Raw genomic sequence first — 16,295 nt, forward strand, 5'->3', positions numbered from 1 at the left:
CTTCTTGATATTCTTATTTGCTGCTTCAACTGCTCCATTCATTTGTGGGCGATATGGAGACGAGTTTAAATGTCGAATGTGGAAGCGTTCAAGCAAATCATCCATATTCTTATTGTTTAGATTTGAACCGTTGTCTGTAATTATTGCTTCTGGAACTCCATACCTAGCAATGATGTCCCGTCTAATGAATCTCGCAACATTCTTGGTAGTAACATTCGTGTAGGAGTTTGTTTCAATCCATTTGGTGAAATAATCAATTGCAACCAAGATAAACCGGTGCCCATTTGAGGCCTTGGGGATGATTGGACCAATCATATTGATGCCCCACATTGAAAATGGTCATGGTTCAGACATTTGATGCAGCTCATTTGGTGGTGCATTGATTCTGTCTCCATAAACTTGACATTGATGACAACACCTTATATGTTGGATGGAATCTGTTTTCATTGTCATCCAATACTATCCCAACCTCATAATCTTTTGGGCTAGGAGATGTCTGTTCATGTGCGGTCCACATTCGCCCTCATGAGTTTCTTTCATGTTCTGTTCAGCTTCTGTAGTATCCACACATTTTAGTAGAGTTGAATCAAATGATTTCTTGTACAGGGTTTGACCATTGAGGAAGAACTTGTTGGCTATCTTCCTTACAAATTTTCTGTCGCCTGGTTGGCTTCCTTCAGGAAATTCTCCAGATTGAAGATACCTTTTGATGCCGTGAAACCACGGTTCGTTGTCAAACTCTGCTTGGATCACCATGCAATGAGCTGGCTGTTCAAGAATATCAATTCTCAATGGTTTTATATCCATACCATCTCCAGCTTGCAGTAGGGATGACAGAATTGCAACAACAGCTTGCAGTACTGATCCAGATAAGTTGGTTATACCATCAAAATGCATGGTCCATTTATTGTCGACCGGTGTTAATAAATGATCATCAAGTTGTTATTCTTCAGGATTAGCGATATTCTACAAATTTTCCACCAACATGTTTGCTATTGCTCGTCCTCTGACTAACTTTTGTGGTGAACTTCTGATATCAAATTCTGATAACGGGACTTGCCACTTTGCTAATTTCCCGACCAAGGAGGATTTCTCAAGAAGGTACTTGATCGGATTATTCTCAGTCACTAGCAAAATTTGATGATGGAGGGTGTATTGCCTTAATCTGTGTAACACCCAAATCAATGCGACGCACGTCTTTTTGACTGTTGGGTAATTCATTTCTTATGTTGTGAACTTCTTGCTCAAGTAATAAATGGCTTGTTCTTTACCATCATTCAGTCTTCCTTGGACAAGAACAACTCCTAACAATTCATGGTGAATCGTCAAGTACATGATCAGTGGGATCCCAAGGATCGAGGGTACCAGCACTAGTGGGCATACCAGATATTCTTTGATCTTATCAAAGGCTTGTTGACATTCTGCATCCCATTTTACTTTGACATTTTTCTTCAACAATTTGAAAAATGTTTAGCAGTTTCAGAAAGTTGGTAAATGAAACGAGCAATGTAGTTCAATCGCCCTAATAGACTTCTCACTTCTTTTACCGTAGAAGAAGTTTTTAAGTCGTATATTGCCTTAATTTTTAAGGGATCTATTTCGATGCCCCTGCTACTGACCACAAATCCTAGCAGTTTGCCAGATTTTGCTTCAAATACACATTTATTGGGGTTTAGTTGCAACTTGTATTTTCCGAGTCTTTCAAATAACTTGCGAAGCACTTCAACACGATGTTCTCCTTATTTGGATTTTACGATCATGTCATCCACATATACTTCGATTTCTTTATGCATCATGTCATGGAACAAAGTTACAATTACCCTTTGATATGTGGCACAAGCATTTTTTAAACCGAAAGGCATCACCTTGTCATAGAATGTGCCCCATGGTGTTATGAAGGATGCCTTCGCCTTATCCTCTTTCTTCATGAGGATTTGATTATATCTTGAAAAACCATCCATGAATGAAAATGTTTCGAACCCAGTGGTATTATCCACTAATACATCAATATGTGGAAGTGGAAAGTCATCTTTAGGGCTTGCTTTATTTAGGTCACGATAATCGACGCAAACCCGTACCCGACCATCTTTCTTCATCACAGATACTATGTTAGCAACCCATTCTGGATATGGTACCACTTTGATGAAACCGACTTTGAGCAATTTCATAACTTCTTCTTCTATCTTCTTTGCCAATTCCGGCTTTGTTCGCCTAAGTTTCTGCTTCTTTGGAGGAATACTTGGATCGATTGGCAAAGCATGTTCAACTATGTTCGGATTGAGACTCGGCATGTCAGCGTAGGACCATGCGAATATATCTTGATATTCTTTGAGTAACTCAATGATTCTTTTTGTTTCCGTTAATGAAAGACTTTCTCCAATCTTAACTTCCTTGGGATTCTCTTTATCACCTAAATTGACGGTGATTGTCTTCTCTAATGTAAGTAGCTTTGATTCTTCATGACGAATCCATTCCTTTCTGACCCATTCTTCATCCTCGTTATCTTCTTTGATATCACAAGCGATCTCCTCGAAAAGATTCGGGCCACATAAGAACCTATTATGGATATGCGAATGCTCATGCCTGACATGCAACAAACATGATTAGTAATCGCATACAAAGTATAACAATGCATGTGGTCTTATGAAAAACCTTTTGGAAATTCATTTTGAAGTCCATTTTGAAAGAATATAAAGACAGAGCTAGTCCTCATATCATCAGACTTCCTTGCTCTTAAAAGTCATTTTTGCAATGAGGAGCAACATAGAAGCCTAAAGTTTCAAGCCTCACGAATGAGGACGATGTTCATCATAGGTTTGGTTTCGCTTCTATACGTCCTTAACAAAGCATTTGAACACTTTTATTGAATTGAAAGACGTGATTATATCTATATCAACAGGAATGGAAATTACAACTGAATTGAAATTGCAAACAGAATCAATATGAAGCTAGAAACTGTAAACAACAAACTGTAATGGAAAAGACTGGTAGCAAAAGTTTAAGAGAATCTTCTTACTCCAGTGCGTAGGTATCTTCTGTTTCAGTTATGATGACGTTGATGGTGTTTTCTTTGAATAAACCAGGTAGAATAGATTCTTCCTTTGTATGTAGATCTTTTTCTTGCAACAGCTTGGAAGGTCCAGGAAAGGTTTCTTTGATATAAATATGATGATAGAGAAACTCTTTAGCTTTACCCTTCCATACTGATGGGTTAATGGTACGATCACCTCGGCTTCCATAGCTTCCATGGTTCTTTCGACCTCAGCCTTGGCCTTCGTGGTGATCTTTAGAGTTATCTGAAATATAACCCACTCTGTGTTTCATTTTCGTAGCAAGTGGAGTGATAGGTTCCTTGATTTCTTGGGATTTCAACCCAAGACCATTACCGGGAGTGAATCCACACTGGCATAGAACCTTTCCAGACATAATGGATGATGTTGAGAGTTCTGGGGACCTTATGATGCTACCGACGGGGATTTATACCATTGAAATCATTTCAAAGGAATGGTAACTCGGTTCTTCTTTCACTTCGGGTTCGACATACGATATTGCACTCTCCTTGTAAGTGATGAAATCCGTTTCTCCATGTACAGTGATCATCTTGCCATTAATGACCAATCTAACCTTCTGATGAAAACTTGAAGGAATAGCACCAGCCATATGAGTCCAAGGTCTTCCGAGTAACAGGTTGAAAGTCCTCGGAATATCCACCGCTTGGAAATCAATCAGGAAAGGTACAAGGCCTATGTTTACCTCGAGCTCGATATCACCAATAACGTCTTTTTTCATTCCATCGAACGAGCGCACAGTTACCTTAGAAGGTCTAATGAGCTCCTCGCTAATCCCCAGGCGATGTAGCGTGCTTAGCAGACACAGATTAAGTGCAGAACCATTATCAATCAACACATGTGATACTTCCTTGCCCCGACATTTGACAGCAATATATAGGGCCTTATTATGGGAACGCCCATCGATTGGGAAATCTTCATCAGATAAAGTGATTTAATCTTTCATAAGAATAGCGCCAACAAAGTCCTCAAATTGCACTTCATTAATTGTCTCCGGGACGTGCACTTTATTGAGAAGCTTTATAAGCACAATTTTGTGGCTTTCTGAGGTCTTGAAAAGATCCAACAGAGAAATCTGTGTTGGCATCTTTTTTAGCTATTTAATTACCTCAAATTCGCTTGTCTTCATGACTAAAAACAATTGCTTAACATCTTCTTCACTTACTCCTTTCTTTTCACGCTCACCTTCTTTTGGGACATAACATCTCCCCAATCGGGTTATAGCATCAAGTTCCTTAGGAATGTAATCCCAGGGTACATGCCTAGTGTCAAACTTTTCTTTTGGAGGGAGAGTGATAATCACAGGCTGTGTCTCTTCTTCTTCGATCTTTAGTTGATCAATTGGCAATTGAATAATGATTAGTTCGACAGGACCTTCTTCCTCCTTATATTTATCCACCTCATCAAGTTTAATTAGAAATGGTGTGATCATGGACACCGTGCTTCTATCGGCTTCGTCAGCATCCATTTCACCCCAGCCATCAGGTGTGATTATTTCATTCTTGAACGCCCACGGAGGAGGTGTATATTTGACACGGTAATTGTACCGGACACTATCTTGACCTAGGAAATCAACAACTTCATCTTGTTTCTGTGCTTTGCGGGCAAATCGCCTATCACCTCGGCGAGTCTTTTTCTTCTTTTTCTCTTTTCGATCTTCTTTCTCCTCGAGATTTAGTTGGTTGATTGGGACTTCGTCCATGCCACCCCACCCATCAGGCACAATAACTTCATTCTTGAATGCCCATGGTGGTGGGGTATACTTCACTTGGAAGTTATATTTTCCGGAATCCTCTCCCAAGTTGTCTACAATTTCGCCTTTTAGGAGTGTTTCTTGACGAAAGCGGGCATCCCCTAATCGAGAAGCTTTTATCTTGGTTTCATATTCATCTTCGTCATCAAATCCCATCATTGTTTCCTCATTCCTAATCATGTTTACCGTATTGAGTTCAGGAAGAGGATTCTGATGTACGTTTGACTCAGGCTCCTGGAAGTTCAATATCTTCTTATCAATGAGTTGTTGAACCTTATACTTTAAAGTGGGACAATTATCTACGTCATGTCCCCTTTCTCTCATGTGATACGTGCAAGCTTTCGATTCCTCATACTAAGGAAATCTTGCAGGATTGTCCCTTGGCACCTCTTTGGCCACCAAATGCCTTTCTAGAAGCATTGGTAATAGTTTTGACAGAGGTTGGGGCAACGGTGTGTCTTGCCTCATGGCCTTTTCTTTGGCTCGAACAGCCTCGGGTTTTTCCAAACGATGTTGGATAGCTTTGGAAATGGGGTTTGATGAGTATTTGGGCTAGACATCATAGCCACTTCGCGAATGAGCTCTGTCTTTTCTCCCAGGGTAAGGCCTCCGTGTTGTTGCTTCTTGAGCTTTCTTCTCTTTCAACCCCCATTCAATTCTCTCACCAACTTTTACCAGCATGGTAAATGTTTGACAGCCTGACACATGAAGCTTATCATAGTACTCAATTGGTAATGAAGCTTATCTCGTCTTCACTTACGGCAGGCTTTACTTGTGAGGCAACAGCTTTCCATTTTTGGGCATAGGCTCTAAACCCTTCATTCTTCCGTTTCTCAATTCTGACGAGATTTTCTCTAGTTGGAAGTACCTCAACGTTAAACTTGTATTGGCGAAGAAATTCTCCCGCTAAATGGTCCAATTCAGTGAAGTCTTCTATGTCAAGAGTTGGGTACCATGCGAGGGCCGCTCCTCTCAAACTGTCTTGAAACGTGCTAATAAGAAGTGGCATGTTATCTGAATACCTCGCCATCTTGCGGAGATAATGTCACGCCCCGAACCCCATCGACCACGCAACATACTTCTCTGGTCGACTAATGCGACGTCCCAGGGTGTCGCCGACCCAATTCAACTTACCAGAGATTTATACCCATCGGCGAAAGCCACAATCAATACCCGGACAATAAGAACTGGGGTAAACAGGGAGAATAAACACATCCATTATCGATTCAAACTTATATAATATCCATAACTTACAAACCACAATATATACAAGGACACCGAACTCCTACACTATATACCATCGACGTCAAAAAGGATCGATAGCCTGGGTACCCTATCACCAAAAATGGTACACTACAAAAAGCCTATTCCCAACCCCTACACTAGCCTCTACGCCCTTTGCTTGGCGTCCACTCAGAGTCTGATTCTTCGGCACTCGAGTCTGACTCCCCCTGAACCGTCTGGTCCTCTGAGGACTCCGGCTCGACCTTGATCTCGATCGGGTTGTTTATATCGCCCAACTCTGCTAGAACCTCGACCCGCTCTTCCTCAACTGGCTCCTCATCTGACTCATCCTCTGGTACATACTCAGGATCGTACCAAGGAACATTCTCTGGTTCATACTCTGGCTCGCCCGCGGGTTCGAGCTCCGATTCTTCTTCAGGCTCATCCTCAGGCTCTTCTTTCGATGCTTCCTTAGGTTCGTCCTCAGGGTCATCGTCTTCTGGTTCCTCCTCGGGAATTACCTCGAGGTCCACGTCCATCGGATCGTACCCCGCTTGGGACTCTTCCAGCTCCGGATCATGCTCAGCCCCCGAAGGCACAGGTGCTGCAGGCGCAGGCTGAAGTTCGGACTGTGCCAGGCTAGTCTCTAAGCTTGTCATCTCGCCGTCGGAAAGGGGTATGGCTGACGGATCCCAATCTCCAACTCCATCAAAGGGGACATCAAAACCCCGGACAGGGCCAAACTTATCTACCCCGTCCCGAAAGAACCAAGCGGTATAGGTATGGGCCTGCCAAAGGGGTAACCCTACATCTGCCCAAACTACTGTAGTATGCTTAACCCAGGCCATATTATCATCCAGAGGACACTCTATAACACTGTGGTCGGTGTGCATCGGTACTCCAAAACGCTCAGGTGGCGGCGGTGGGAGATTCATTGCTCAAGCCGGGGTTCTGAAATTTTTGGTTGAAACAACCATGAGAATACATCTCAGTAAGCACACACCCTAAACCCCACCTAGGCTAACACATACCTCCAGACAATCACAATCACAATCACACTCAACCATCACATCGCAGGCACACAATTTATACTTACCTGGGCCTTTCCTGCGTGCAACCTGCACGTTAGCCACAGTAGTCTAATTTCCAATCACATGCACGTTCTAATTTCATTCCACGCACTCATTCCTGCCTCATCACATTATTTCCACACAATTCGCCAGTGACCCGCGTAATGGTACTGCCTCAGGTCCACTGCGACTAACTCATAACAACACTTCAGGGCCCGCGTAATGGTACCGCCTCAGGCCGTGTATCTTGCCCGCGTAGTGGTACTGCCTCAGGCTCAACACCCACCACCTATGACACAACTCGCTTAATGGTACCGCCTCAAGTTGGCTGTCCTCTGATAATACCGGGCATCGTCCCGCGCAGTCGTACCGCCTCAGGACGGACCAATTCCCTTGTAATGATACCGCCTCAGGGATTTCCGTTATCACACGTATAACACCACACTCGCTTTCTCATTCGTTCACACACTCAACACCCACATGCCAACATATTGGTCAATCACACTTGACCCGTGCATGCATCAAACCACACATTTCTCAAGCTCAATAAACACCCAACACGGCCAATTGACAGTCAATTTCAATTCGGCCCAAGCATGCACATAACGAAGCACATTTCAAACAATCAAGTCACGGTACAACAAACATACCAGGCCGCTCACGGGCTCACAAATACAGCCACATAATGAACGCAATTTCAGCATTTCCACACTCATTTCAAGCCATAACAAACATCACATTCCAGCCACCGTATCGTGCACCAAACCGACACCATTTGCCTTTAAATCGAGCCAAATACTCGTCATTGCAAATCCCAATTTCCAGCATTCAATTCGGCGTCAATTCAGCCTCGAAACGTCACAATTTCAATCTCAAATCAGCCCATATCAATCCTCAAACCGATCCACTAATTTAACCCCTAAACAGCCCCTAATAACCCCTAAACGGCCCCTAATTAACCCGATTAAATTCTAATTCGTCCGTCGATATCCGAAGTCCTAAATAGAGTTTAGGGCGTGATTTACCCGAACTTTAGACTAGCTCGGCTAGAGTGGGAAGGGGGAGCGGCTGATCAGTGGCTCACGGCGGCACATGGCGGCGGCGAGCGGCTCGGCGACGGTGGCGGTTGGCTGGACGGTGGGCAGCGGTGAGCGGCGTCCTTGGCCGTGGTTCACTCACGGCCACGGGAGGGGGAGGGGGAGAGAGAGATGGACGGTGTGAGGGTGGTGGTGCGGTTCGGTGATGGGACGGCGGTGGCACGGCGGACGGTGGCCGGCGAGCGGCGGCGCGACAAGGGAGAGGGGCGGTCGGTTCGGTGAGGGTGAGGGAGAGAGAGCCGAATGAGAGAGAGAGAGAGAGAGTATGAGGAGAGAGAGAGAGAGAGAGAGGAGAGAGAGAGAGAGGGAAAATTGGCTTAAATAATCTAAGGTCAATTATTGGGAGCCAATTGACCATTATGCCCTGCTCTCACAATTCCAATCGACAGCCTAGATTCGATCTTATCTTGAGATCGACGGTCCGGATCGAATCTTTTCCAAAATATCCAAGGGCAATTTGGGAATTTCTTAAAAAGTCCAAGGGTAAAATTGTCCAAAAATCTCTAATTCTAAGGCTAGGGCGAAATTACCAAAATGCCCTTCCCAAATTACATTGGCCTTAACAAATCTCCAAGGGTAAAATGGTCATTTTCCATTTCTCGCCGAAATTAAATTTTTCTGAAGGATTCGGATAAAACCGAGGTTACCCGGGCAAATGACAACATCGTCCAAATGATCCGCCGTGATTTTCTAAATTTCCAATGCCCAACTTGGTCTCTAATTAATGACTAAGTTCTAAACAACGTAACTTGCGCGTATCTCATACTAACGGGTGGCTTTTGGGGAAATTCGCACATTTGACCCATTGCCGATACTGAATCATGCCACGTACAAGTTTACTTGGGTCGTGCCGACCTCAATTGTCATTTAATCGCGAGGATTGATCACTAGATCCGATGGGCACGATCGTTTGGTATAGGTTTAGGGTCATTCGTCAATTCATTTCGTGGTCCAGCGAAATCACCCGCGATCCACTAATATGACAGTGGCGAACGGATCCCTGGCTATCCTTGGATCGGCCTACAGTGGCTCAAAATGTCACCTCGACAATTTTCATGGTCGAAAGTCGGTTCACAATCGAGTTCTTTGGTCGTGCGAATTTAAATCCCTAATTAGCCTTTCCCCAACAATTAGTATTCTCGAAGTGATCAATTCCGGGCGAGATCTAACTACAAGCACGTCTATAAAATATTCATTTCATAAATCCCAAGTGGGTCGGATTTCAGAATGTCACAACTCTTCCCCCCTTATAAAAATTTCGTCCTTGAAATTTACAAATCACGCTAACTATTCAAACAAGTGGGGGTATTGACGCTGCATTTGCTCTTCGCTTTCCCATATCGCGCCTTCTGTCTCGTGATGTTCCCAAACGACCTTGACCATCGGGATCGTCTTATTCTTTAGAACCCGTTCTTTCCTATCTTCAATCCTTACTGGTCTCTCGACATATGACACTCTGTCATCGACTTCTATCTCCTCATAATTCAACACGTGAGTTGGGTCCGGTTCATATTTCCTTAACATCGATACGTGGAACACATTATGCACTTGCGATAAATTTGGCGGAAGTGCAAGGCGATAAGCTAATTCTCCAATCCTTTCTAAAACCTCAAAAGGTCCCATGTACCTCGGACTCAACTTCCCTTTCTTACTGAATCTGGATAGTCCTCTCATAGGCGACACCTTAAGAAATACGTGATCCCCTACTTGGAACTCCAAAGGTCTTCGCCTTCTGTCTATATAACTCTTTTGACGGCTTTGAGCTGTTTTCAGCCTTGCACGAATTACCTTAACAGCCTCAACTGACTGTTGAACTAACTCTGGCCCGGTTATACTCCTTTCTCCTACTTCGTCCCAACACACGGGCGTCCTACAAGTCCTGCCATATAACGCTTCAAAGGGCGCCATTCTGATGCTCTGCTGAAAACTATTATTATACGCGAATTCTGCTAAGGGCAATTGCTCTTCCTACCTACCCTGAAAATCCAATACACATGCCCTAAGCATATCCTCTAAAGTCTGAATCGTCCTTTCAGACTGGCCATCCGTTTGTGGATGGTAAGCTGTACTGAACTGCAGCTTTGATCCTAATGCTATCTGCAGACTTTTCCAAAAATTGGCGATGAATCTAGGATCACGATCTGAAGTAATCGTCACTGGTACCTCATGCAAACGAACTATCTTTTGCACATACAACTCAGCATATCGATCTAATGCGAAGTCCTTTCGCACAGCCAAAAAGTGTGCTGAGTTTGTCAATCCGTCAACAATCACTCAAATAGTATCATGGCCTCTTTGGCTCCTTGGTAATCCCGTCACAAAATCCATAGTTATATGTTCCCATTTCCATTCTGGGATTTCCAAAGGTCGCAATAGCCTTCTAGGCTTACAATGTTGCGCCTTCACTTGCTGGCACGTCAGTCACTTAGCCACATGTCTGGCTATGTCTACCTTCATACCATTCCACCAATAGTACTATCTCAAATTCTAATACATTTTGGTACTACCTGGGTGGATACTATAACTTCTACGATGCGCTTCCGATAAAATTTCTTCCTTAAGTTCCGCATCGTCAGACACACATAATCGTCCATGGAACTTCAGTATCCTGTCCTCGGATATCTGAAAGTTCGGCTTTCTCTTGGTCTCATCCATCTCCAGAATCCTTTGGATTTCTTGATCCGTAGACTGCAAAGTCTTAATCTTAGCTTGGATCTCCGGTTCAATCCTTAGCGTGGCTAGCAAACTCGAGACTTGACTTACTTCAAATCTAAACTCCGAATCTCGTACTTTCTCCAACAAGGTCCATTCCTTAACCATCAAATATGCGATGCTTGACTTCCGGCTCAATGCATCGGCTACCCGGTTGGCCTTCCCGGGATGATATAAAATATCGCAATCATAATCCTTCAACAACTCCATCTACCGATGCTGTCTCATATTAAGTTCCTTTTGAGAAAATAAATATTTGAGGTTCAGATGGTCGGTATAAATCTGAAATTTCTCTCCGCATAGATAATGTCGCCAAATCTTCAGGGCGAATACTATTGCGACTAATTTCAAATCATGTGTCGGATAGTTCAACTCATGCGGTCTTAACTGCCTTGACGCGTAGGCCACTACTTGTCCATTTTGCATGAGTACACACCCCAATCCTTTCAATGACGCATCACTATAAATTTCGTATCCTCCGGGTCCTGATGGAATAGTCAACACCGGTGTCGTTGTCAATCTATGTTTCAATTCCTAAAAACTCCTTTCACATTTGTCGGTCCATTCAAACCTCGTTTCCTTTTTCAACAAATGTGTCAACGGTGTTGCTATTGCCGAAAATCCTTCCACAAAGCGTCGGTAATATCTTGCTAAACCCAGAAAGCTTCGAACCTCTGTTACCATCGTCGGTCTCGGCCACTTTATTACCGCCTCAATCTTCGATGGATCCACTGAGATTCCTTCCCCAGAGATCACATGTCCGAGAAATGCTACTCGATTAAGCCAGAGCCAGAACTCGCACTTGCTAAACTTAGCATAAGTGCGTTCTCTCTTAAAGTCTGCAACACCTTACTCAAGTGAAACTCATGCTCCTCTAGGCTCTTCGAGTACACCAATATGTCGTCTATAAAACGATCACAAATTGATCTAAGAACTCCTTAAACACCCGATTCATTAAATCCATAAAGGCAGCAGGGGCATTCGTCAATCCGAATGGCATTACCGTAAATTCATAATGTCCATATCTCGTCCTAAATGCCATATTCGGTATATCCTCCTTCCTAATCCTCAATTGATGATACCCCGTTCTCAAATCAATTTTAGAAAACACCGAAAACCCTTATAACTGATCAAACAAATCATCAATTCTCGGCAGGGGATATTTATTTTTTATCGTCACCTGATTTAGCTGCTTGTAATCAATACATAACCTCAACGATCCATCCTTCTTTCTTACAAATAAAACTGGCGCTCCCCATGGAGACGCACTCGGACGAATGAATCCTTTGTCTAATAATTCTTGCATTTGCACCTTTAACTCCTTTAACTCTGACAACGACATTCTATAAAGTGCCTTCGAGATTGGCTCAGTTCCAGGTGCCAACTCGATTACAAACTCTACTTCTCTTTATGGTGGCAATCCCGGCAATTCCTGAGGGAAAACATCGGGATAATCGCACACCACGGCTATATCCTCTAGCCTCGGCTCCTCAGCCGTCGAATCAACTACAGCCGCTAGAAATCCTTGATACCCTTCATTCAATAACTTAGTCATTTCTAGCGACGAAATCCATGGAATCGAGGGTCTTCCTCGATTTCCCACAAACTTGAATTCCGGATATCCAACGGGATTAAATTAAATCACCCTGCTATTACAATCCATTACGGCCCTCTGCTTAGACAGTCAGTCCATACCCACTATCACATCAAAATCGTACATGGCTAGAACCGCTAAATCAATCATTTCCTCCCTATCACCAATCACAATCTTACAATTCGGATACCCCAACGAAACTAGCATCTTATCATTCAAGGGAGTTGTCATGCATAACACAACATCAAGCAACTGTGGTTCTATACCAATCAACTCAACAAATTGCTTAGATATAAAGGAATGTGACGCCCCAGGGTCAAATAAAGCATACGCAACATGGTCGCACAGAGAAACCGTACCTGTGACAACCCCTGGCGCATTCTCAATCTCTCTTCTGGCCATGGCGTACACCCGTCCTTGCGCCTGTGGCCTATTCTGATTAGCTATCTAGGCCACTCCAGTCTGGTTCCCATTCCGGGGTGGCGGCAACGCAAGCGATCTATTCTGCCTGAGGCTGGGGCAAAATCTTATGTGATGATCAAATCCACCACATCCAAAACATGCACCGCCCTTGGTTGGACAAGGTCCATTTCCATGCCTTTCCCCACACACCCGACATGGACCATTCTGATTACGGGCCGGCTTCCCTATATTCCTTTTAGCAGGAGGGACAAAACGTCGATTACCCGTCATTGGCCTCTTCCCTAACTGACGGTTGTCTCTACCCTGGGCAAACCTCGACCCAGAAGCGGCGGCCCTATCCGCCAAGTCTCGCTCAATCGCTTGGGCCCTGTCATAAATCTCATTATACCCTCTTAAATTCAATGAAATCATTTGGCTGCGAAGGTCTGGTTTCAAGCCATCTCGGAACCTTCGAGCCCTATCTAACGAGTCCTCAACCATCTTCGAGGCAAACTTAGACAACCGAGCAAATTCGGCCTCGTACTGATCTACTGTCCTCTGCCTCTGACGCAACCTCATAAACTCAGATAATTTTTGTTCCCAGGCACTCTCAGAAAAATATTTGCCATTAAAGGCTTCTATAAACATCGCCCAAGTCTGGGCTGTGCCAGCCGGGAATATCATTCCTCTGGTGGCTTTCCACCAATCATTTGCATTTCCTTGCAATTGATATACCGCTAATGTCACTTTCTCCTCGTCTGTACACCCCAATACTTCAAAAGCCTTTTCTAATTCTTCCACCCACAGCGATGCACCATTAAGATTGCCTCTACCATTAAACTTAGGAGGCTTTAATTTCAGAAACTGCTCCACTAGTTGGTGCATTCGCCTATACGCATTCACCTGCCCCTGCCCTTGATTTCCATTATTATTATTGGCAGCAGCGGCCACAGTGGCCTCGGCAGCTTGGGCAATCGTGGCAGCTCGTTCCTAAGTCTGCTGTCCTATCAAATTACCGATCTGTTCTAGGGTCCTCATGACCGCCTCCATTCTAGGATCTTCTGCAGGTCGAGCTTGGGCTCGCGAGCTAGATGGACCCTAGTTCCTCTACCTTGCGAACTCATTTTCACGATTTCTACCACTCGACTACCTGCTATAATTCAACTCAGGAATTAGAAACCTAGGCCAACTAGCCAGTCTAGTCCTAGGCAGTGAATTAACGCAATAATTCACTCAGTAGGTAATTAATCATTACAGCACAAGGCCACAATCAATAGGGTCTGTGCACTTACCTCAGGTCCAGACGCACCTGCATTTCAATCGTTATAACACTCAATTCACCCAACAATCACAACAAACAATCTGGAGGCACATATAGCTTATTCCGCCCTACGACTCGCTAAGGTCTCCCTAAATTACTACCCCAGGGTCTCTGCTCCTTATCACTCCAGACTTTGACCAGCTTAGATCGAGCTGTCGTCGCTCTGATACCAAATCAACAAGTGATGTCACGCCCCGAACCCCATCGAGCACGCAACATACTTCTCTGGTCGACTAATGCGACGTCCCAGGGTGTCGCCGACCTAATTCAACTTATCAGAGATTTATACCCATCGGCGAAAGCCACAATCAATACCCGGACAATAAGAATTGGGGTAAACAGGGAGAATAAACACATCCATTATCGATTCAAACTTATATAATATCCATAACTTACAAACCACAATATATACAAGCACACCGAACTCCTACACTATATACCACTCGACGTCAAAAAGGATCGATAGCCTGGGTACCCTATCACCAAAAATGGTACACTTCAAAAAGCCTATTCCCAACCCCTACACTAACCCCTACGCCCTCTGCTTGGCATCCACTCAGAATCTGATTCTTCGGCACTCGAGTCTGACTCTCCCTGAACCGTCTGCTCCTCTGAGGACTCCGGCTTGGCCTCAATCTCGATCGGGTTGTTTATATTGCCCGACTCTGCTGGAACCTCAACCCGCTCTTCCTCAACTGGCTCCTCATCTGACTCATCCTCTGGTACATACTCAGGATCGTACCAAGGAACGTTCTCTGGTTCATACTTTGGCGCGCCCGCGGGTTCGAGCTCCGGTTCATCTTCAGGCTCATCCTCAGGCTCTTCTTCCGGTGCTTCCTCAGGTTCATCCTCACGGTCATCGTCTTCTGGTTCCTCCTCGGGAATTACCTCGAGGTCCACGTCCATCGGATCATACTCGGCCCCCGAAGGCTCAGGTGCTGCAGGCGCAGGCTGAAGTCCGGACTATGCCAGGCTAGTCTCTAAGCTCGTCATCTCGCCGTCGGGAGGGGGTATGGCTGACGGATCCCAATCTCCAACTTTGTCGAAGGGGACATCAAAACCCCGGACTGGGCCAAACTCATCTACCCCGTCCCGAAAGAACCAAGCGGTATAGGTATGGGCCTGCTAAAGGGGTAACCCTATATCTACCCAAACTACTATAGTATGCTTAACCCAGGCTATATTACCATCCATAGGATACTCTATAACACTGTGGTCGATGTGCATCGGTACTCCAAAACGCTCAGGTGGCGACGGTGGGAGATGCATTGCTCAGGCCGGGGATCTGAAATTTTTGGTTGAAACAACCATGAGAATACATCTCAGTAAGCACACACCCTAAACCCCACCTAGGCTATCACGTACCTCCAGACAATCACAATCACAATCACAATCACACTCAGCCATCACATCGCAGGCACACAATTTATACTTACCTGGGCCTTTTCTACGTGCAACCTGCACGTTAGCCACAGTAGTATAATTTCCAATCACATACACGTTCTAATTTCATTTCACGCACTCATTCCTGCCTCATCACATTATTTCCACACAATTCGCCAGTGACCCGCGTAAAGGTACCGCCTCAAGTCCACTGCGACTAACTCATAACAACACTTCAGGGCCCGCGTAATGGTACCGCCTCAAGTCGTGTATCTTGGCCGCGTAGTGGTACCGCCTCAAGCTCAACACCCACCACCTACGACACAACTCGCGTAATAGTACCACCTCAAGTTGGCCGTCCTCCGGTAATACCGGGCATCGTCCCGCGTAGTCGTACCGCCTCAGGACGGACCAATTCCCCGCGTAATGATACCACCTCAGGGATTTCCGTTATCACACGTATAACACCACACTCGCTTTCTCATTCGTTCACACACTCAACGCCCACATGCCAACATATTGGTCAATCACACTTGGCCCGTGCACGCATCAAACCACACATTTCTCAAGCTCAATAAACACCCAACACGGCCAATTGACAGTCAATTTCAATTCGGCCCAAGCGTGCACATAACGAAGCACATTTCAAACAATCAAGTCACGGTACAACA

The 16,295-nt window shown here is 44.7% G+C and overlaps 1 protein-coding gene across 1 annotated transcript; it reads right to left on the reverse strand.

Annotated features, from left to right (window-relative positions):
- Positions 1-6,203: 6,203 nt before the first annotated feature.
- LOC115668171 (uncharacterized) lies at positions 6,204-15,147 on the reverse strand. Its single transcript, XM_056319827.1, has 4 exons — positions 14,917-15,147; positions 13,656-13,829; positions 13,205-13,484; positions 6,204-6,727 (listed from the first exon to the last, which is right to left on the reverse strand). The coding sequence occupies exons 1-4, from the start codon at positions 15,145-15,147 to the stop codon at positions 6,204-6,206; spliced, it is 1,209 nt and encodes a 402-aa protein (XP_056175802.1).
- Between the last annotated feature and the right edge of the window lie 1,148 nt (positions 15,148-16,295).

Source organism: Syzygium oleosum, unplaced genomic scaffold, assembly GCF_021117445.2.
Source record: "Syzygium oleosum isolate NSW1041296 unplaced genomic scaffold, Sole_v2.1 Sole_v2.18, whole genome shotgun sequence".
Taxonomy (NCBI): domain Eukaryota; kingdom Viridiplantae; phylum Streptophyta; class Magnoliopsida; order Myrtales; family Myrtaceae; genus Syzygium; species Syzygium oleosum.